At 55.1% G+C, this 19984-nt stretch overlaps 7 protein-coding genes across 7 annotated transcripts; 3 read left to right on the top strand and 4 right to left on the bottom strand.

Annotated features, from left to right (window-relative positions):
* Positions 1-110: 110 nt before the first annotated feature.
* BDZ83DRAFT_720987 (phosphoglycerate mutase) lies at positions 111-2346 on the bottom strand (the record flags this gene model as incomplete). The annotated part of the gene is made up of 2 exons (XM_060512333.1): positions 111-2250; positions 2312-2346. The coding sequence occupies 2 exons, from the start codon at positions 2344-2346 to the stop codon at positions 111-113; spliced, it is 2175 nt and encodes a 724-aa protein (XP_060363043.1).
* A 2951-nt stretch (positions 2347-5297) lies between these two features.
* On the top strand, positions 5298-5987 carry BDZ83DRAFT_581822 (methyltransferase domain-containing protein; the record flags this gene model as incomplete). The annotated part of the gene is made up of 1 exon (XM_060505495.1): positions 5298-5987. The coding sequence occupies one exon, from the start codon at positions 5298-5300 to the stop codon at positions 5985-5987; it is 690 nt and encodes a 229-aa protein (XP_060363044.1).
* Positions 5988-6541: 554 nt separating this feature from the next.
* Positions 6542-8196, top strand: BDZ83DRAFT_627423 (peptidase C13 family protein). The gene is made up of 2 exons (XM_060508630.1): positions 6542-7192; positions 7256-8196. Exons 1-2 carry the CDS (start codon positions 6657-6659, stop codon positions 7968-7970), a joined length of 1251 nt encoding a protein of 416 aa, XP_060363045.1. The 5' UTR covers positions 6542-6656; the 3' UTR covers positions 7971-8196.
* A 637-nt stretch (positions 8197-8833) lies between these two features.
* On the top strand, positions 8834-11556 carry BDZ83DRAFT_581820 (uncharacterized protein; the record flags this gene model as incomplete). Its single annotated transcript, XM_060505494.1, has 4 exons — positions 8834-9916; positions 10023-10455; positions 10512-11309; positions 11369-11556. The coding sequence occupies 4 exons, from the start codon at positions 8834-8836 to the stop codon at positions 11554-11556; spliced, it is 2502 nt and encodes an 833-aa protein (XP_060363046.1).
* Positions 11557-12338: 782 nt separating this feature from the next.
* Positions 12339-13014, bottom strand: BDZ83DRAFT_753888 (uncharacterized protein; the record flags this gene model as incomplete). The annotated part of the gene is made up of 3 exons (XM_060514411.1): positions 12339-12409; positions 12477-12631; positions 12722-13014. The coding sequence occupies 3 exons, from the start codon at positions 13012-13014 to the stop codon at positions 12339-12341; spliced, it is 519 nt and encodes a 172-aa protein (XP_060363047.1).
* A 756-nt stretch (positions 13015-13770) lies between these two features.
* On the bottom strand, positions 13771-15949 carry BDZ83DRAFT_627431 (uncharacterized protein). The gene is made up of 3 exons (XM_060508631.1): positions 15925-15949; positions 15448-15855; positions 13771-15379 (listed from the first exon to the last, which is right to left on the bottom strand). The coding sequence occupies exons 2-3, from the start codon at positions 15571-15573 to the stop codon at positions 14093-14095; spliced, it is 1413 nt and encodes a 470-aa protein (XP_060363048.1). The 5' UTR covers positions 15574-15855; positions 15925-15949; the 3' UTR covers positions 13771-14092.
* Positions 15950-16269: 320 nt separating this feature from the next.
* On the bottom strand, positions 16270-19009 carry BDZ83DRAFT_581810 (alpha-fucosidase; the record flags this gene model as incomplete). Its single annotated transcript, XM_060505492.1, has 5 exons — positions 16270-17285; positions 17368-18492; positions 18550-18634; positions 18697-18779; positions 18850-19009. The coding sequence occupies 5 exons, from the start codon at positions 19007-19009 to the stop codon at positions 16270-16272; spliced, it is 2469 nt and encodes an 822-aa protein (XP_060363049.1).
* Positions 19010-19984: the final 975 nt, after the last annotated feature.

Below are 19984 nucleotides of genomic sequence, written 5' to 3' on the forward strand. Positions count from 1 at the left end.
CGCTTCCATGCCGTGTGATGCCATCCTGTCCTATGAGGATGTTCGTACGCTTCTTTCATGAGATGGTCCAGCGCCGCGTCGCAATGCAATCGTTCCCTTGAAGCAGCCCTTCAACCACGCTCATTCACGGTCCAACGCCGCTTCGAGGTCGTCATGTCGCGCATGATTTCAGTCTCCCCCAAAGGGCGCGGCGCTCCCCACAGACCCCCGCTGGCAAATGTACCCAGCTGAGGAATCTTGTTCTCCTCGTCGGTGCCGTCGCTCGAAGTAGGACGAGAGATCTCTTGCAGTCTAAGGGGGACCTTTGCCGGGCCGCCGAGCTGCGGCTCCTTTCTCTCCGGAGTCGGAGGCTTGACAATCTCCTGGCCGGGCTTGGAAAGGGCGGCCAACTTCTTCCGGTGGTCAAAGTCCGGGAAGATGTCGTCCTCCTCATCGTCCTCCTCTTCTGTCTCCTTCTTTGGTGTAATTGGCGACCACAGCCCGACGGACAACGTCGGTGATGGTTTCGTAAAGTTTGTTGCGCCGCTGCCGACCGTGATCCCGGTCGTGTTGAGCGCTGGCGTCCTGGGGAGGGAGTAAGTGTTATTCGAAACCCGGCGCATGCTGCCCAGATTTGCGTTTGCCGAGTTGCTTCTACTTCCAAAGTCAAACGAGTCGGGGTTGAATGTGATCGGGGTAGGCGTATATGTGGTCGATCCTACGGTCGAGATGCGCCCTCGTGAGTAAGACTGTCCGTTTTGTGAGTGATTTGAGGCTGTCGAGGGAGCTCTGGACAGGTTGTGCGTTGCCGAGACAGGCTGGCGCAGGTGCTCGGTGTTTGCAAATAATTTGAGATCGTAATAGTGATGGACGGGGATGATTCCTTTGGTGCCGGACATTGGGTCGACGTCAGGTTCCGACATGGGCGTATCCAAGCCGGAGGGCTCCGAGTCGCGACCGGGCTTTCTGGCGGCCACGGTCAAAGAAGCCATCGCCACATCCATAAGGACCGGCTGATGCGTAATGGCGCCGATCAAGGCGTTGCAACCAGCACCATGAGACACCAAGATAACCACCGGCTCCACGTCGTCGTCTTCCTCATCGTCGATGGCACACTCGGTGTCGCCATTTTGGGAGGTCTTGACGACCTTGGTGACCATCTCCGCGGGACGCTCAGCCGTAGTATACCAGTCCACCAGCTTCTGTATACCCTTCCTAAATCGGTGGTGCATAGCTGTCCACTCTTCGCCGTACTTGCCTCCATCGCCCCAGTCCAGGGGCTCTCGCATCGAATCCCACTGGTAATCTACAGCCACGCAAGCATCTCGCGCATGCGCGACATAGCCGTCGGGGATAGTGTGGTTTGGTGAAATAGCGTAGTGGGGGCTGGGAGCGACATATCCGTCGTTCGGGTTTGCGGGCTCTGGGAGTGTGAAACGAACGCGCTGGCTCGAGGTGCTAGCCGTGCTACCAGCCCGACTTCGCGGCAGGGCGCCAGCCACGGCAGATACGTTTTCGAGTCCCAGGATGGAAGGTGAGTTGGAATCCGAAGAGCCAGACCTCTCAGGGGCGGGTGCCGGGGCAGCTCTGAACTTTGGGCTGTTCCACAACTGACTCTGGGCTTGGCCAACGGAATTGGCGTGGTGGTGAGAGTGCTCCTGAATGTGGTTGTGGGCGTGAATGTTTTCCCGTCTGAGCAGGTCGGCCTTTGCTCCAGCCAGCATCATCGCGGAACCCGGAGGCGGAGTAATCATTTCAAAGTATTCCGGAGACAGCCACTCGCCCAAGAAGGCATCCAAGCGCAACGTTGATTTCTTGATCGTCTTCTTCTTGTTCTGCTCGGGCTTGGTACCGTTCGCATCGTTGGAGAGGGGATCGACTTCCTCAGCTACGGACGCTGGGAGGACAAAGGGTGAAGCGGAAGGGTTCGCGCTGGGCGACGGCATCGGGTATGAGGGCGTGCCGGGCGTGGGCGCCTGGGCCAGGCCCGCGCTGATGGCGACGGAGGTTTGGACGCATCGCAAGAATGGGGAGCTATGGAGGACGACCTTGAACTTGCGACGCCTCTTTTGCGAGTCGACGGAGCCATTGCGGCCGTTGGAGAACTTGGGATCGGCGTTGACCTCGGCTTCGGCCTGCCTCAGTATGTTTCCAATGCGGATGCCGAGTGCTTTGGCTTGCTGCCAGCCGCCGTACGTCAGAGGAGGGTCGTAGGGTGTCGGGGACGTGAGATGCCACTTTTTGTCGGCAGCGTCGAGACGTGCGCCGTGCCTAGCAGTGTTGTCAGTCTTCCAAGAGCTTGCATGCGTAGGTAGTGAGTAGTTTCTCTTACCTGACGACGAAAATGTACGCCGGAGGGCGCCCCATGTTGTCGGCGACGCAGGTAAAAATGTGAAAGCCCACCCAGGATATGTGCGAAAGTCGGCGTGGAGGGTATTAGGTGCAAAAGCCAACGGCGTATATGACAACCTCTAGCAGGGAAAGAAATCCGGACGGAGGATCAAATAACGACGGGTGGAAATGCGGCTAGAGACACCATCCAAGACTTTGCGGACCTAGAGGATCGGATGGCTTGGGTAGGCGGAATAAGCTTCGATGTACCGGCGGCGGAGGACCGAGAGGGCACGGGCGAAGGTGACGGACTACGCAGTAAGTTGCAGATGACCGGGACGGTTTTGGTAGTTGATGCACTTGGGGACGTTCAGGTTGTGATATTTCCGGATGGACGGAGTCGATGTGAGGACAAGCTGGAGAGCGAGGGAAAGACGGAGAGAGAGAGAGAGAGCGGTTGAGTAATCAGAAAGAAGGAACGAGTCGAGAAAGTAGAAAAGACGAAGAAGCAGCGAGGTAGGTACTGGCAGAGAAGTAGTAGGCAGGCGGAGGAGGTGGAGGGCCTGGCAGGCGGATTTCAGAATTTCTGCCACGAGTTTTACGTCGGTCATCCGGTGTTTGGGTGCCCCTCTCTCCGTGTCCGACCAGTTGGCACCGACTTCGCAAGCGCTAAGATGATGGGACTATCCGTAACAGACTAACAGTAGGTAGGCAGATGGAGACCGTTGACGAGCATGCCATCGGTCGGTCAGCGGGCGGTGGAGATTGACCTGGGAGGAGAGAGAGAAGAATGAAGGTGGAGCGGAGCGGTCGTGGAGAACCTAGCTTAAGATACAATCAATCGGCACCGAGTCGCGACAAATGGGCCAGGCTTGGGGAGGGTCAATAAAGGTATTAATTTGCGATCGGAACCCGCCCAGGCCTAGGTACCCAGGTAACTATTGAGCCAGGTATCTTGGGTCTTCAGGTGCGGATACAAACAGGGGATGTATTTATGTACGGAGTACGCAATGCGGATATGTATGTATGTATGTAAGTATGTATGATCCAGGCGCAGGTGCAGTCGCAGCCGCAGTCAGTCAGTCAGTCAGTCGTGCAGGTTGCAGAAGACACAAAAGAAAGCAACCTCGGGAACGAAGCATTTGAAGGTACATGATGGATATGTAGAACAGTGACAGAGCATGGTCCCTCCCGTCTTAGGTACCTAGGTTTCCAAGGGTTGCCAAAGGCGGGGCAGATTCTGCTCTTCTCTCTCTCATCTGCTTTGTCTTCTGGTCAGGGTTACATATACAGACCGTAAGTGCAAAGACACAATGATGCAAGGACTCGAAAAGACGACACATCTCAGACCCTCGCCAATACGAACCATCGTGGGACAGCCCACCTACTACGCAAGAGTCGTCAAGGGTCAGACTATGGTCCAATAGTGGTGTGGTGATGCCGGGTGCGTCAGTGAGGGGGAGAAGAGTTGGAGGAGGGCGAGGTACCTTACTGAGGGTTGGAGGGGTAGCAGAGGCTTAGGTTTGGCGAGTGACAGGCCGGGAAGACACTGCGAGCCAGCGAGGGAGGGGGATTGGATTGTCACTGCCATTGCCAAACATAGGTACTCCCTAGCCTACTAGGTAATTATGTCTGCGCCCACCTATGAGGTACCGCTGCTACTTTGAGCATCTCGGAGACGAACCAGAGACACGACAGGGTCATGCATGTCTGTTACGCCAGGCGCGTCAGCCGTTGCTACCTTACCTTACTGTGTAGGTAGTGTAGTCTTTACTCTTCAGGAGGGGTCGCTGCCATGGATGACGGAGAGGTGCAGACTGCAAACGAAAAAGATTCATTTCCTTGCCTATTTGCTCTCTGTCACTCTGTCACTCTGCGGTGTGGAAATGTGCATGTGATTGTCCCGCTCTCGCTTTTTAGCGCCAAACGTAATCACGGCACGTGGGGAGACGAGAAATTTTAGACGAGCAGAAGACGAAGACTTCCCTTTGGGCAATATCCGAAAATGCTACTACTGCGTATGTAAGTGCTAAGGTCCGGTCTGCGAGATGGAGAAGCTTAAGTAATCAGACTCCAACGGCCCGACACTCTCGCAATACCTTACCTAAGACACTTTTAGCAAAGCCGGGCAATCAAACTCTGAGTCTTGAGCATTCCAGTTTGCCAGGTGCCTTTGTTTGGCCCATTGGTGCATTCTTTGTCCCTGATCACGAGTACCATCCCAGCCCAGATGCAAACAGTATACCTAGCCGCCGTATAGGTTTGACTCAAATCACACGATGCTGACGCAACTCATCAAGCTGGTCATAATCAACTTCCCTTGCCAGCTGCCAGCTAATTACTCCCAGCACCCAGTCCGAAGCATGGGCGGCACCGCGGCGCCGCGGCAGAGACTCACCACCTCGGACATGAATCCTCCGAAGCTATCCAGGTTCCGCTCGCCGCTCGGTCCAACGACCCCGTCTAGATCCGACTCCCCTCCACATTAGCATCTCATGGATAATGGATCTTTTTCGCACTTTGTCAAGCCCTGAGATTCAGATGAGCTAATCCCCGCAAAGCAAAGTGGACTGTGCAGGGCGGCCGCCAGAACACCTCCCAATTACCTAAACCAAGTACCCCAAAAGTACTGAATAGACCATCATGCATGAATAGACCGGGTGACTCTTCCTGAATGTCGCCGGCCAAGTGACTCAAATTATACAAAAGTTCTTTTTTGGTTCAATAAACAAGTAAAAATGTCTCCGAGCACAGATAACCTTAAAAGCCACATCGAATGGGAGACTGCGGGTAACTTGGAGGGATACACCCAAGTCCAATACACTTTACTCTTCGTTACCCCAGATTCCAGATCAAACGAACACTACTACACCACCTACATCTCTTCCCCACGTATCACCAAGCTGCTGGAACACAGTAACCTACCCTTCAGGCCATACTAGTCACCACCCAGGAATTGAATAGAGAATCCCAACCCAAACCACAAGATGGCAACCGCACCCAAGGACCAGCAGGACTCGGCAGACATCAAGTCCCGCCTCAAAGAGTCCTACGACACCATCGCCACCGAATACAACGAATGGACCCTCCGCCAGACATCCCTCCGCATCGAGTACCTCGAGAAGCTCATGGAGGAGCTCCTCACCGCGAAACCTCTCACGGGCCAAATGTCCCTCGTTCTCGAGCTCGGCTGCGGCTGCGGCCTCCCCGTCACCGAGAGGCTCCTCACCGCGCCCGACACCTACGTCACCGCAAACGACCTCTCCACCACCCAGATCGACGTCGCCCGCAAGAACCTCGCCAAGCACGGCACCGACCGCGTCTCCTTTGTCGAGGGCGACATGATGAAGCTCGAGTTCTCTGAGGGTTCCTTTGACGCCGTCATCGCCATGTACAGCATCATCCACCTGCCCCGCGAGGAGCAGACCGAGATGATCCGCCGCGTCGCCAAGTGGCTGAAGCCCGGCGGGCTGCTGCTCGCCAACTTTGCGTCAAAGGACTTGCCTGCCGTCGTGAATGAAGAGTGGCTTCACGAGAAGGGATGGATGTACTGGAGCGGTTGGGGCGCCGATGCGACTGTGGAACAGCTCAAGGAGGCCGGGCTGGAGGTTCTTGTCAGGGATATCGTCGATGACAAGGACGACGCCGAGTTCCTCTGGGTCATGGCGAAGAAATAAGCACTATCTTGAATGATTTCTGGTCGTTTCAACTTGGGTCCCGGAAAATTCAACATCAAGCGGACATCAGAGGCATCCTCGATCCCTCATGTCATGTCAGTCTGCATATCATGCAAGACACGACGGGATAGCAAGGGTTGCCCAAGTCAAGGTACCATGTACTTTGAACTGGTGGGGTTTCGCTTCTCTAAGCAAGTACTTTTCAGTATCTTGCGGTTTCTCAATGTCCTTTATATCAAGACGTTGATAGTCTAAAAGTAAACAAAATCAATTGAACATTTACTCTACTTGATGATGATCATTCGGCTCCAGTCTACACATTATGAAATCCTAGATTGCTCGGTAGCACTGCGAGGTACTAAAGCATGGTAAAACAATCGGATCGCTTCCAAGTGGCGGGGAGAACTAACTGGTACCTGACCCAAACTGCGCTACCCCGGTCAAAGAGGCAACGGCAACGGTCTGTGCCCCAGGGAACCGATCGGCTTACTAAGGCCAACTTTGTCAGGGCGAAGCTCCGTGGCGGGCCCCCTTACCAAGCTGTTGGTTAATCATTTCAATCGGTCGTGACATTCTCTCATTTCCACTCGTCTCCCTTGCGACGACAGTACATGACCTTGTAACACCTTCCCGCCATTCACGACTTCATTGATTCGAATCACCGTCATAATGAAGCTATCACGATTCCTCCAGTTACCAGTCCTCCTGGCTGCCTCGACCCTCGCCCCCGCGGTGCTCGCCGAGCACACCAGCAACTGGGCCGTCCTCGTCTGCACATCGCGGTTCTGGTTCAACTACCGCCACCTCGCCAACGTGCTCTCCATCTACCGCACCGTAAAGCGCCTTGGCATCCCCGACTCCCAAATCATCCTCATGCTCCCCGACGACATGGCCTGCAACCCGCGCAATGCCTTCCCCGGAACAGTCTACAGCAACTCGGACCGTGCTGTCGATCTGTACGGCGACAACATCGAGGTGGACTACCGCGGATACGAGGTGACTGTTGAGAACTTTATCCGCCTACTTACCGACCGCGTCGGCGACGAGATGCCCCGCAGCAAGCGCCTTCTGACGGACGACCGAAGCAACATTCTCGTATACATGACAGGCCACGGTGGAAACGAGTTCCTCAAGTTCCAGGATGCTGAGGAAATCGGTGCTTTCGATCTGGCTGATGCCTTTGAACAGATGTGGGAGAAGAAGAGGTGAGAGGTGCCCAGGTGTACATGTGCTACTGCGACGACATTTACTGACTGCTCTTCACTCAGATACCACGAGATCCTCTTCATGATCGACACCTGCCAAGCAAACACAATGTACAGCAAGCTCTACTCCCCCAACATCATCGCCACCGGCTCCTCAGAGCTCGACCAGTCCTCCTATTCCCACCACGCTGACAACGACGTCGGCGTCGCTGTCATCGACCGCTACACCTACTACAACCTCGAGTTCCTCGAATCGCAAGTCCAAGACCTGAGTTCTAAGAAGACGGTCGGCGAGCTCTTCGACAGCTACACGTACGAAAAGATCCACTCCCACGCCGGCGTGCGCTACGACCTCTTCCCCGGCGGCGCCGACGCTGCGCGTAGCCGTCGCATCACCGACTTTTTCGGCAACGTGCAGAACGTCGAGGTCGACGGCGCCAAGAACATGGTGCTCGACGAGGAGCTACTGGAGCTCAGCCAGAAGATCGCCGCGCTCAAGCAGCGGGCCCAGGAGGCGGATGCGGCGGCCAAGAATGCGTCATTGGCGGAGGGCGCAAAGGGCCAGACTCCGGATGTGAAGACGAGGGCTAAGAGGGTGCAGATGGCGAAGCCGCTCACGAATGAGAATTGGTGGGAGAAGAAGATTATCGGGGTCACGGCCTTGATTGGATGCGCGCTTCTCTGGGCTTTGGGGTCGTACTATGAGGCGCCAAAGAAGAGAGCCGATGATGCTAAGACGGCCACGGGGCAGAATGGCCATGCCACCGTCAAAGCATGATCTTTTCTCTTTCCCACTTTCTTGTATTTTAATGTCTTTAGTTCACTTGCACGATGTGCATTAAGCATGGCGTTTCATGGGATATGGAAGGGAATGATTCAATTATAGCTTGAGGGCTGGTTTCAAGCTTTATCAATAATCAGCAAGGAAAGCTCACGACTGCTCCAAAAACGAGGAGAAAATTCAATACATTGCCTGAGTATACCCATACTTCACCTTCATGTCAACTGAACAGTGTCCCGTACCCAATGTGTCACTCTTGTTTGGTGTTGGTGCATTTATCCGAAGTATTTCCTTGAGGTAGGTCGTCCCTCACTCGTCTACACCGAGATCCTTCACCGACGCGTTTCCCACTCTAAAATCTTGCTGGGCAAAGTCAATGCTTTTGACGACAGTCCATCAACCTCCGCACGTACTTCATGGAGGGACGTAAACATCCCGTAATCTGCGGAAATGGATAGCTCAAAGGTTTGTTTGGGAATCTCCTTCCGTTCTGGCGCTTCTAGATTGGTCTTTCCGCGGCATATCGTGCTCCTCCTCAGCTTCATCCTAAGCTTACAACGGGTCCCTTCACTTCATCGTGGCCTCGTGTAAGTGACAAATGGAATACTGCTGTGCCTCGTTCCATTTTTCCCACAAGACTATGTCACATTGCCGTACTGCTCTCGCTCGCTGGCACTACGTACCTTATCTTCCTGCCCACTCCAGTAACCCTTTCGCAGGTTAATCATCCACTCATCTCAACATCGTGACCTTTCCTCTCACACGAAAGTCCGTCGTTTCCCCTTCATAAACTATCGCCAGCCCTCCATGGGCGACAATCTATCCATCCAACTCCTCTTCAACCGCTGAAGTCAGCAATTATGGACGACATCACCGCCTTTTCAAGAACCCTCACCCTCAACCCCCCAAACCACAACCACACACTAACACCCTTGGACGACGACCAGATCCCACCCCTCAAAACCCTCACCCTCAAATCCAGGCCCCTAGCCAGCCACGCCCTCACCTTCTCCTGCGACGCAGAGCTCGCCGTCGCCGCAGACGACTCAATCCACGTCTTCCTCCCTGAGTTCCCGACCCCAGAAGAACCGAACAACAAGCAGGAGCCATCCAAGGACGGCAATGAAGACACAAAAACAGCAGCACCAGCAGCAGACGAAGACCCCGCCGGCGTAGCAGCAGCAGCCCTCGCCGCCGCCGCAGCCGACGCAAAAGACGGCGAAAAGCTCTACCGCCAACAATTCTACACCTTCCAGCTCCGCATCCCTACCTCCCGCAAACCCGACCCGCGCATGAACGCCGCGCTCTTCGCCGCCCGAGGCCTCCCCGTCCCCTCCTACGACGACGACTGGGCCGCCGGTGAAGCTGCTGCCGGCGGCCCCGGCGAGGCAGCAGTCCCGGACCCCTCCTCCGCGTTCGAGGGCGTCGGCTCCGGAACGGTAACAGGCTACGGCGCCTCGCTGAACCAAGTCGTCGCGATAGAATGGTCCCCCGGAAACCTAGGCCGGAATCTGAGGGCGGTGTTGACCGTGATGCTGACCAACGGCGCGCTCCTCGTCATCGGCGAGGGAAGCGGGAGCGGGGGCGGTAGTACCAGCCACGGACCCGTCGACCTCGGCGCGCGGATGAGGAATTTTCGGGACTGGCGCATCTTGTGGGGCGTCGGCGCGAATTTACCGCTGCCGGACCCGGATGCCGAGGAGGGCGGCGACGAAGGGGCGCATCTGCCGCGGGATAAGGTAAGGTCGTTTGCGTGGGCGAGGATGGTTGGGACGGGCCAGGCGCTGTTGGCGTACGCGACGGATCTGGAGGAGGTTGTGGTGTTGAGCGCGCAGTATTACCTCCCCAACGAGACGGACGATGCGTCGGATGCTGGGTCGTATGTGTGGGAGGTGGAGGAGGTTGCGAGGTTTGATGGACGGGGACCGCACCCGAGCTTGGGCGTGAGTTATGTTTCTTTCTCTCTCTGTCCATCTCTATCTCTGCTTGTTCACGATCCTTCCAAGAAAAGTGTCTCCCCCTAAAGGTATGTTTGCTAACGATACACAGGTCCTGGACCCCGATTATATCCCCTACACCTCAGCCTTCTCCCTAAAATGGAGCCCCTGGCTACACTCGGGCGACACCCGTACCGCTATCCTATCCTACTGCGCAAGAAACTACGTCGGCTTCCGCCGCATCACGATCCCGGCGGACTGGGAGCGCGGCGCGGCCGTCGAGATGGCCGTCGAGGAAGCCGACGTCACGGGCATCTGCACGAACCTATTATCCGACGCGTTTGTCGAGTGGGAGGACGTCGTCTGGGACCGGGACGACGTCAAAATCTGCCGCGGTGTGATTGCGTCTCCATTCAAGGCCTCGCCGTTCCAAGTTGCGCTCAACGGGCCCGAGGGCACGGCCAAGGAGCCTCACGGGACGGGGGTTTGCAAGACGACGTTTCCCGAGGATACGACGTCTATGGATGCGACGAATCCTATCACGAGTAGGGTTCCCCTTTTACCGGCGTCTAACAAAAGATGAAGCTAACAGTGTTGGCAGGCCTGATAATCCACCCCCCAAACCTCTCCAAACAAACCAAAGCCCCAGGCTACTCCCTCATCCGCCTCTCCGCCACAGCCACAAACGACAACTGGTTCCAGCAAAGCACCGCCGACGGCGCCGCCTCGCCCTCCCCAGACTCCCTCCCCAAATGGGCCGAAACAATTTCTTCGACTGTCAAGCTCTCCGTTCCCGTCACCATGCTCGGCCGTGGCGGTGGCGCCGGCGCCGGCGCAGTAGGCGGGGACGGCGAATCCGTTGCCTCGGGAGATGATTCCGACTCGGAGGATGACGATGACGATTTCGATTTGCCCGAGGACGCGGGCGAGCAGATCCACCCGCACCGCGTGCGCATGTGGGGTATGACGATGACGCCTGCGGGCGGGATGAGCGCTGTATTGGTGTCGCAGCATAGCACGCAGAAGCCGGAGAAGACGGTCAAGACGAAGGTCATGTTTGGGGGACGGGTCGGAAATGGGCCTGCGGCGGTGACAACGGCAGCAGGTGACGGTGATGAGATGGATGTTGATGGAGGGGACGACGGTGGTAGAGCGAGTCGATTACAGTACTGGGAAAAGCAGAGCACCGAGGCCAAGATGTGGGATTGGATGTATGCTGGCGGACCTGCTGTTCCCGGAACGCTTTGGGCTGGTACCGGGGACGAGGCAAGGGCTGGAGATGATAATTCGTTGAAGAAGAGGTTTGAGGAGGTCAAGGGGAAGCAGACGTGCGTGTTTTGTCATGCTTCTCTTGTTGATGAGGGTAAGGAGTCGATTTGCGAAAAGGGGCATATCTTTGGTGAGTCTTGCTTTGCTTTCTGTCTCAGGGGGGTTCGTTTTCACTAACGTTGACAATAGCTACCTGTGCGTCGACCGGCCTTGCGATCCTCGCGCCTGGCATCTCGAGAGCTTGTGCTGTTTGTGGTCTGCGGTGTCTTGTGGCTAAGGAGGTGGTCAAGATCGCGCAGGAACACATGGGCCCTGATGCCAAGGTTGATGCTTCTGAGGAGGCTTGTGGTGGATGTGGCGGCAAGTTTGTGGTGTAGATGGGAGAAATGAGCTTCACGCGATACCTTACCAAATAAAACTGAGGTCCAAATAGAGGTAACGGGTGTAAACAAACTTCAGTCTCGCCGTGTCATTAAGGTCCGAAGGGACGGGATGTTGTCTCCTAGACCCACGTGACTGTAGTAAGGCAGGCAGATACCTCCCGTACCCTCCTCCTTCCCGTGCCAGCTCATCCACATTACAACGCCGCACCTTCCTCAGGTTCACCCAGCCACATCACAAACCTTCATCCGATAACCTTTTCCATCACCCGAATACACAAGAAGCCTTCATATAGCCCTCCAAGTCCATTCCTGTCACCAGCCAGCAGGCGCCCCCCTAGGTCGGGGGGCCAGGTCAAACTGGCTGGGTGGTGGAGTGGTTTATGGTCAACAATCAAAATCGCCAACCAGCCTACTCGACGACAGGCTTAGCGCATACGAGTATCACGAGTTCGAGTCCCGGAATAAGCACCCAAAAATCGAAGTTTCCCAGCATGAGCACCAAGAGATGTAGCCCCCAGTTCAGCACCGGGGGGGTGAACTCTTTTTAGTTCTTATTTTGAATTTTTTGACGGCGCTGTTCACATTTATCTTTTGTGTTGTTTCAAGAGTGTTTAGTAATAATATTCTGATGTTATTGTACTTGTTGCTGCTAGCCACTGTATTAATCGACCCGAGTGTCGGCCACGTCTGCTCGCGGTCTGCGCCCCAGGACTGTCGACGGCCCTCAAGTTTCGACACTCTCATGACAAGACGTGAGGATGACTGAGCGAGCTCCCTCACCAAACCCTCTTGCCAGGCTTGGTATAGCAGCCGAGAATGCCATTTGTATCAACCCAGACCACATTGGCTTGATAGAGAAAACCGTCAACGTCAGTCAAGAGTGACTGTATATTCAGGCAGAAAGGTGCACTTACAGAGACCAACCTCCTTGAACGCGAGGAGACCAACCTCCTTGAGAGCCGCATTTCCCGGCACCCAGCACTGCAGCGTGATATTCCCTGAAGGTTCTTCTCCTACCGGTACGGGCGGCGGGTTCGACAATGTGCATATTTGTCCATTTGACCCGCCACTTTTCCGTTGATTGATTTCGCGTGAGTCACCATCATCTTCGCACTTCAGAGGATCATTCGAAATTGAATCGGAACTTGGTTTGACTCACCCTTCCCGCGCAACGAGTACGCCTTGATCGTTGGCCACGCATTCCCTGAGGTCGAGCTTGCTCGTCACGAGAGAGTTGTTCAACACTTTGTTTGGACAATCGGCGAAGAGCCAAGTTTCGTTGAACTGGCGTGAGTCCCATTTGGATCTCCACTCATTATTCAGGTCGAAGTGGGTGCAGTTGCCCGCCACGGTATGTGCGCAGGGAAATTCTTTGTGACAAGCTGACTTCTTGTCTTCAGCGGTCGCTACGACAATGACGGCGAGACTGGCGATGAGGTTGAATAGATTCATGGTTGCGATGGACTTTGTTGATCAGGCAGGATGGCTTGAGATCTGGAAAGCAGAGGCAGCTTGAAAGTTGATAAAGGCTCTTATGTAGCGTAGAAGTGGAACGGAGGTGTGAGAGGTCAGTAGATGGAGCGCGCCCTATAGAAGGTTTGATGGCATTAATACTGGATTCGCGGAGTCCAAACGATATCGACGTGGATACTCTACGCGCGAACCAACAGTGAGAGACGTCAAAAGGAAGCTGATTCTGAACAGTAGGTATTCGAGGACTAGCAACAAGCGACGATGAAACAGCCCCCGACAGCTTGGGGTCGGCCTAGGCAGCGTTGGAATTTGTCGGCCAGCCCAAAGGAAGGCAAACTGCGGGTAGAAGCAGTTAGCATTGGCACTCTTTACAACAAGGCAGTTGGCCGCTCTCAATCACTCGTTCCAGAGTGCCAAGATGGCGCGTGAACGTCCAGATAGCTTCAATAAAGCAATAGCAGCATCTTCTGGCAGATGAACGTTGCGGCTCATGTTTGCTCCGTATCTCCCCGGCAAGGACCGTTGAATATGATGGGTCACGCGCGCGCCTATCCTTTCCGCCAAACTGACTATTCCCCCAAAGCTTTTTTCATATACAAAGAATCTATGTTGAACAACTGTTCTACAGCTTGTTTGTTGAAAGTCTATAAGTAGCTGCTCGCCAAAAAGGGGGCTCGTTTCGCGGCGACTGTTTCTTTGTCCTGAAAAGTGTTGCTCGGGTTGCTCCAAAAGTTCCATCCTTTCAACTTGTATATATTGCATTTCGCGATCTAGGACTGAAAGATTGTTACTCGAACATGATTTGATGTTTCCAATTGGCGGTAAGTAAGTATGCAGCCCTCAGACACCCCTAATAGCTACTCTCTCAACACCGGCTTTATGTTTCAATCATGAAGTCCCTGGAATTCCACTGTGTTGGATGATATGTGAAATTTCCGACTTGACCCAACGAACATGAGTTCACCTGGGCGCCGCAAAGCAATGCAACGTCTAGATATAGCTTAATACTTAGGGTGCATAAACCGATGCCCAATCTCGTGATGAAGCCATGCCTCCCCTACGACGCAACAATCTTCCAAGGACTGCGCGAGAACCGATTGTCCGGATCATACTTCCCCTTCAACTCCACCAACCTCTTTGCATTCTCCCCAAACCCTTCCTTGACACCAACATCGCTGCTCGCATAGTTGTTATACTGTCCCACGCCGCCCCTCTCACCAGTGTGATTATCCCCTTTGATCTTTGCCGCCAATACCCGATTCCAACCCCTAATCATGCCATCCTTGGCTGGGTCTGTCCAGCAAGTCAAGACCATGCAGTCAAAGTACGTTCCGCGGTTCGAGTACGCCGTCGCTCCAAACGGCACGCTCACCACCTTGTCCTTCTTGTAGATTTCCACGGCCAGGATACTTCCCCGCATGTCGTTGCCCTTGGCTGTCTCCTCGTCGACACGCGAGTAAAACTCCCTGCTCATCTCTTCCCATTTCGCGAGCTCAAAAGGTGCGGTGAGGTTCGTTCCGCCCATCAGCCGTCTTGCACCAGGACCCTGGAGCTCATCGAGTATCGTGTTGGCTGTTGGGTAATCCATCTCGGTCGCCATATTCACCAGCGGTCCGACATCAAGCAGTCCCGTGAAGATACCCTCCGTCGCCTCTTTCCCCGTACCATTATGGAACGGCTGCACAATAATCATAGGCTTGGCATCAGGCCCCGGCGGGCCATAAGCAAATCCCATAATAACAAACTGCCTCCCATCCATCCGCTCCACAAACTCATTTGCCCAAGTAACCAGCGCAGGCAACTGCGAGTTAGCAAACATCAAAGCCCCATACCACACCTTCCCCTGCGGAAACACCTCCGAAGTAAACCTCGTGACAACACCAAAACTCGCGCCAGCGCCACGCAGCGCCCAAAACAAGTCCGCATTCTCCGTCTCCGACGCAGTAACAATCGACCCATCCGCAAGAACAACCTCCACTTCCACGAGACAGTCGACCGCGAGGCCGTGAAGCCCGCTCAACAGGCCCTGTCCACCGCCGAGCACGAGGCCGCCGACGCCCGTGTGCGATACCGTGCCGCCGACGGTCGCGAGGCCGTGCTTCCAGGTCGCGGCGTCGACGTCTTTCCAGGTGCAGCCGCCGCCGTAGGTGACGAGGCGTTTGGCGGGGTCGACTGTTACGTCGCGGAGGTGGGATGCTAGGTGGATGACCATACCGCCGTCCGAGGATGAGGTTCCTGCGGTGGAGTGGCCTCCGCCGTTGGTGGTGAAGGGGATGTTGTGTTTTGTGGCGAAGCGGATGGCTGCTGAGACGTCGTGGGCTGACTTTGGTTTGACGACTATGCCCTGTGAAGATGTTAGAGACACCGCGAACATGTTAGGCTAGTGGGCGTTGCCAGTATCTAGGGTCTTACCGCTGGTTTGATGCAGACGATGGACCATCGCACGAGACTTTCTTCGTACCCCTCATCGCCGGGCAGGAGGACGTCGCCGTTGATGTCTGCCCTCAGAGCTGGTACTTCTTGTTGCCACGATGCCATATTTCTTGTTTATTATAGTGAATGAAGCAGTGATCAAGTGTGTTTTACCAATATCTCGAAGGGCTGTGGTTGATTTTAAGTGTGAGACGTTCTCAGCACTTTGTGCAACAGGCGGGTCTAACAACACCAATTACCTGCAAAGTACCTCGTTCCGACCGATTAGGCAGGGAACGAGAAACACAAACACCATGAATCAGCATGATTCTGTCAAACCATTGGATGCAGCGTCGGGTAAAGCTATGAGATGTCGCCTGTCAGCACTAAAAGGGAACTAAATGGATCCTTTGTGAGAGGTATATTAGTAAGCCTGTGGACGGAGAGATGTGGTTCACTTGCGGATGCTTGACTTACGGCAATGGCTCTTCCAAAGAGGATATGCTAGACAGACAGAAGTCTGTAACTGGGAGTTGTCAACCCCCTAGGTTTGGAGGATCTGTTTGATCAGGTTACTTGATAAGCGCGGGTGTAAGTCAGGAACGTTCGGTACGGGGAAGAGATGAAGTTTGAGAGACTCTTGGGGTTAGTGTAGAGTTTGACAGCTGACCATGGCATTTTGCACGAGCACGTCGTGTCCTGGAATGCTGGCCATCACACTATCTTCCGCATGTTAGCGTCGATAACAGAGACATTATTGCTTCTTTGCACTGATTTGGTAGCCCAACGTATCGTCAATCAAGCTTGTCTGATATGAGCAACCTAAATCTCAGCCAAACTCTCCCCCTTCACATTCACGATCCTCACCTTCCCCCCGCCTCTACTCCCAGAAACAACAACAGCCTCATCCACAACCCCCTCCGCATCCCACCCAAAATCAATAACCCCGCCGCCCCGGATCCGCAATCCCTTCACGCTCCCGCCGCCCCACCGCGCCGGGATAGCGGGCCCAAGCACTACCGTCCTCACCTCCTCCGGGGACGCATACGGCAGCGGCAAGTCCACGACAAGCATACCCAACACCGCGCCGCTCAACCCGAAATTCGCATCAATTTGAAACGGTGCCCCCGTGCCAGAATACATACTCAGCCCGTTCTGCGCAAAATTCACATCAACCGCGTACCGGAGCTGGTCGTAGGCTCTTTCCGTGTCATTCAACCGCGCCCAGCACGCCGCGCGCCAGACTTTGGCCCAGCCGGCGTTTGCGTCGGGCGCGTTGCCCCGCCCGCGGGAGATGAGCGTCTCTCGGACGGCAGATTGGATTGTAGCGTTGGAAGCGTAGCCGCCTAGGAAGGAGGAGATGGAGGCGCCCGGGTACCAACCCGTCAGGTGGGATAGGTGACGGTGCGTAGACGGTTTATCCGAGTTATACGGCGCCGACTCGGGGAGTTTCCACTCCTTGAGGCCGCCCCATGTCGCGACGTGGACACCTTTGTCCAGTTTCGCGAGGGACGCGGTGACGGCGTCGAGAAAGTCCTGATCCTCAGCAGAAGCAGAGGGGAGAACAGATGCGCCGAGGAGGGTGTATTCAAAGACTTGGTGGATCATCTGGTGGTAGTGCGCGCAGCCGAACGTCGTGGGGCCGGTTTCCGGGCTGTTGCAGGGGTTGACTACCAGCGTTTCGTCGCGGGAGAAGGCGTCGTCTTGGAGCTGGGTGAGCCAGAAGGCGGCGACGCCTTTAATGAGGGGGTAGCCTTGGGACGCGAACCAGGTTGCGTCGCGGGTGTAGTCGTAGGCGTCGAAGACGTGTTGCATCATCCAGGCTGCTGCTGCTGGGTCTGCCGGGAGTGTTAGTCAGTTCAAGTCTGCTATATGGGAGGGAGAGAAAGGAAAAAGGGGAGAAGGGGGTTAGTTACTTACAATTCGCCCACTCCGCGCCCTCCTTCAGCGCAGTATGTCCAAACACATTCATCTCGTTATGCACAACCCACCCACTAGCATTATAAATCAACCTCGCCGTCTCCGTGCCCCTCGGAACCCACGTATCCTCCATATAATCCCACAGCGCCCCCTGCGTCGCCTCGCCCAGCCCCGTCTGGTCGGCGTGCCAGTAGTTCATCTGCAGGTTAATATTAGCGTGGTAATCCGCGCTCCACGCGGGCCAGAGCTGCTCCGTCCAGCGGCCCTGGAGATTGGCAGGTAAGGAATTTGCACGGGAGGAGGCGATGAGGAGGTGTCGGCCGTAGTCGAAGAGGAGGGCTTCGAGGTAGGGGTCGCCGCCGTCCGGGGTGGTGGAGTCGTAGGAGGCGATGAGCTGGGAGGTTTCTGTTGTGGTGGAGGAGTTGAGGGGGTCTGGGAGGGTGAGGGTGAAGGCGGATTGGAGGGTTTGGTAGTCTGCGATGTGGGAGGCAAGGAGGTCGGAGAAGGGTCTCGAGGAGGCGGTTGTGGAGAGGGATTCGATTTTGGGGCCTGGGTCTGCGCCTTTGAAGGAGTAGGAGGAGGCTGGGTTGCCTTTCTTTTGGTCGTAGTTTGTCTCGGCGCTGATGATGATTGTGAGGGTGGTTTGGCCTGGTGAGGGTGTGACTTTGAGAAGGCCGGAGGATGTGCAATTCGTGATGGCCGCGGACGAAGTCTCGGAGGTGAGTCTTGCGATGGAGTCGAACTTCATGCCCTCCGGCGGACCAAGCTGCGTGACGCCAGTGAAACGGACATGGTCGGCGCCGCAGGTTACGTTGTAGGTATCAGTATCAATGAGCTGGTTCTCGAGACCTATCGTGACGGCGGACAAAGTCGTTGTGCTGTTGCTTGCGGCAGAAGAGGTGACTGCGACGTGGTATGCACATACTTGGTCCGGGTACGAGCAGAGGTTGGTGATTTCGTAGTCTGCCGCGTTTGCGGTGAACGTTGTCGTATGGACGCCCGTTGTGAGGTCGAGGGTGCGTTTGTACGAGGTGTAGTTGCCCACGCCGTTGATTGTGACTGTTAGGTTTGCGAGGACGCGGTTGCCGCCGTAGTTTGCTCCTGAGCCGAGGATGGGGGAGACATCTTCATAATTGTGTGTTAGCAACATGGCACTGACTGAGTCTCGAATGAGATTGTTACCTCCGGTTCCATTTTCAAAGATGAATGAGCGGATCTCTGGAAGAGCGTCGTATTTTGGCTCTGTTGGGTTGCCGCCTGTGTAGTTCTGATAGGAATCATTTTTTAGCAAGATGCTCGCTTCTTTTTTAGATGAGATCAGAAACTCACCGAGGCCTCAAAGGGTCCGCCAGCCCAGAGAGAGTCAATATTCAGGTTGACCTTCTCCGCATGAGGCGGACCAAACGGAATCGCTAGAAGCGTGTCAACATCATAGCCCCGAGTCAATTCAAGTAAACTTTCAAGTCCAGACTCTAGACTCACCCCCGAGTTTGCCATTGCCAATAGGATACCCAGTCTTGAGCAAGTACGTATCCGAACTCGAATCTCCGTACGTCGCAGGGATCGAAGACCACAGAGAGCGAGCCTCGCATACCGCGAAGCTGGCGCAGAAAGTCAGCGCTCGGCTCGTCGACGCCTTCATCGTGAAAGCCACTTGAGGTTTGAGTCCAACTTAACCTACACAGCTCTCCATGGCGAAGGTCAAAATCGTACTTACTTGGCCCCTTTTTAAAAGCCCATTGACCAATCAACCCCGCATTCGAATCATTACATCAATACCACCGAGATCTCGCGTGGTTACGTAGTAAACAGCAACATCACCTCACTTCATCTCGGGGAACGCGGTTGCGTGAGGTGAAGCGGGGAGTCGCCTTGGTGTGGGGTTCGATCTGCTTGGTGCGCGCATGCATACCCGTTGTCCGTGATTTCCCTCCAATGAAGGTCTAAGGTGTCAATGATTTGCAGCTTGCAGTTTTTGCTCCGCTCTGCATGCTCTGTGCCTGGCTCAGTCACAGTGGTTCCCTTGCTATGTGACTTGGCAAATCTATTATGCTTTGGGGTATCCGGTGAAGGGGGTGGTTGATCGACTCCGATTCGGGCCGTTGGGGGGAATCGCTTGCTGCGTGGTGAACTGCGGGGTTGTGAGCCGAGAACAGGAATCTTGGCGCGGAGTTGCTCCAGGACCAACTTACCAAGATGTGAGATTAAGTGATTAATATTGCGCGTAGCGAGTGCACAAGTTGCCTGAGTGCAGTAAGTGTTTCCGCAGTGTTGTAGTATTGCTCTGTCTTACCCCTCAGTGCTGCTGACCCAGGTGGCTGTCTACCTCGTATAAGGTAGGCATTGCCGGACCTCGTGCCAGGCGGCGCCGCGGGGTTGAGGATGCGACGTATGCTAGCAAGTAGGCTCGCGATAGGAGGGCAAGGGGTGTGTGGGACCAGTAGAATAGATGATTTGAGATCAAGTCCTGATAGTCTACAGATCACGGCACTCAACTCAACCTAGATCATTGATAGGGAGGGATGGGGGGTCAAGATGTTAGGCGTCGCGTACTTCCGCAGTGACTTGTGACCAGGGCATTCCTCGTTAATCTTGGAAACATGCAGGCAGGACTCGA

The sequence above is a fragment of the Colletotrichum acutatum genome, assembly GCF_030867785.1.
Source record: "Colletotrichum acutatum strain CBS 112980 chromosome Unknown BDZ83scaffold_71, whole genome shotgun sequence".
Classification (NCBI taxonomy): Eukaryota; Fungi; Ascomycota; class Sordariomycetes; order Glomerellales; family Glomerellaceae; genus Colletotrichum; species Colletotrichum acutatum.

Coding starts and splice junctions, on each gene's coding strand:
- BDZ83DRAFT_627431 (XM_060508631.1), bottom strand. CDS start 15,573: ATGGCATCGTGGCAACAAGAAGTACCAGCTCTGAGGGCAGACATCAAC. Junction 15,380..15,447: donor TCGTCTGCATCAAACCAGCG/GTAAGACCCTAG, acceptor ACATCTTCACAG/GGCATAGTCGTCAAACCAAA.
- BDZ83DRAFT_627423 (XM_060508630.1), top strand. CDS start 6,657: ATGAAGCTATCACGATTCCTCCAGTTACCAGTCCTCCTGGCTGCCTCG. Junction 7,193..7,255: donor CAGATGTGGGAGAAGAAGAG/GTGAGAGGTGCC, acceptor CTCTTCACTCAG/ATACCACGAGATCCTCTTCA.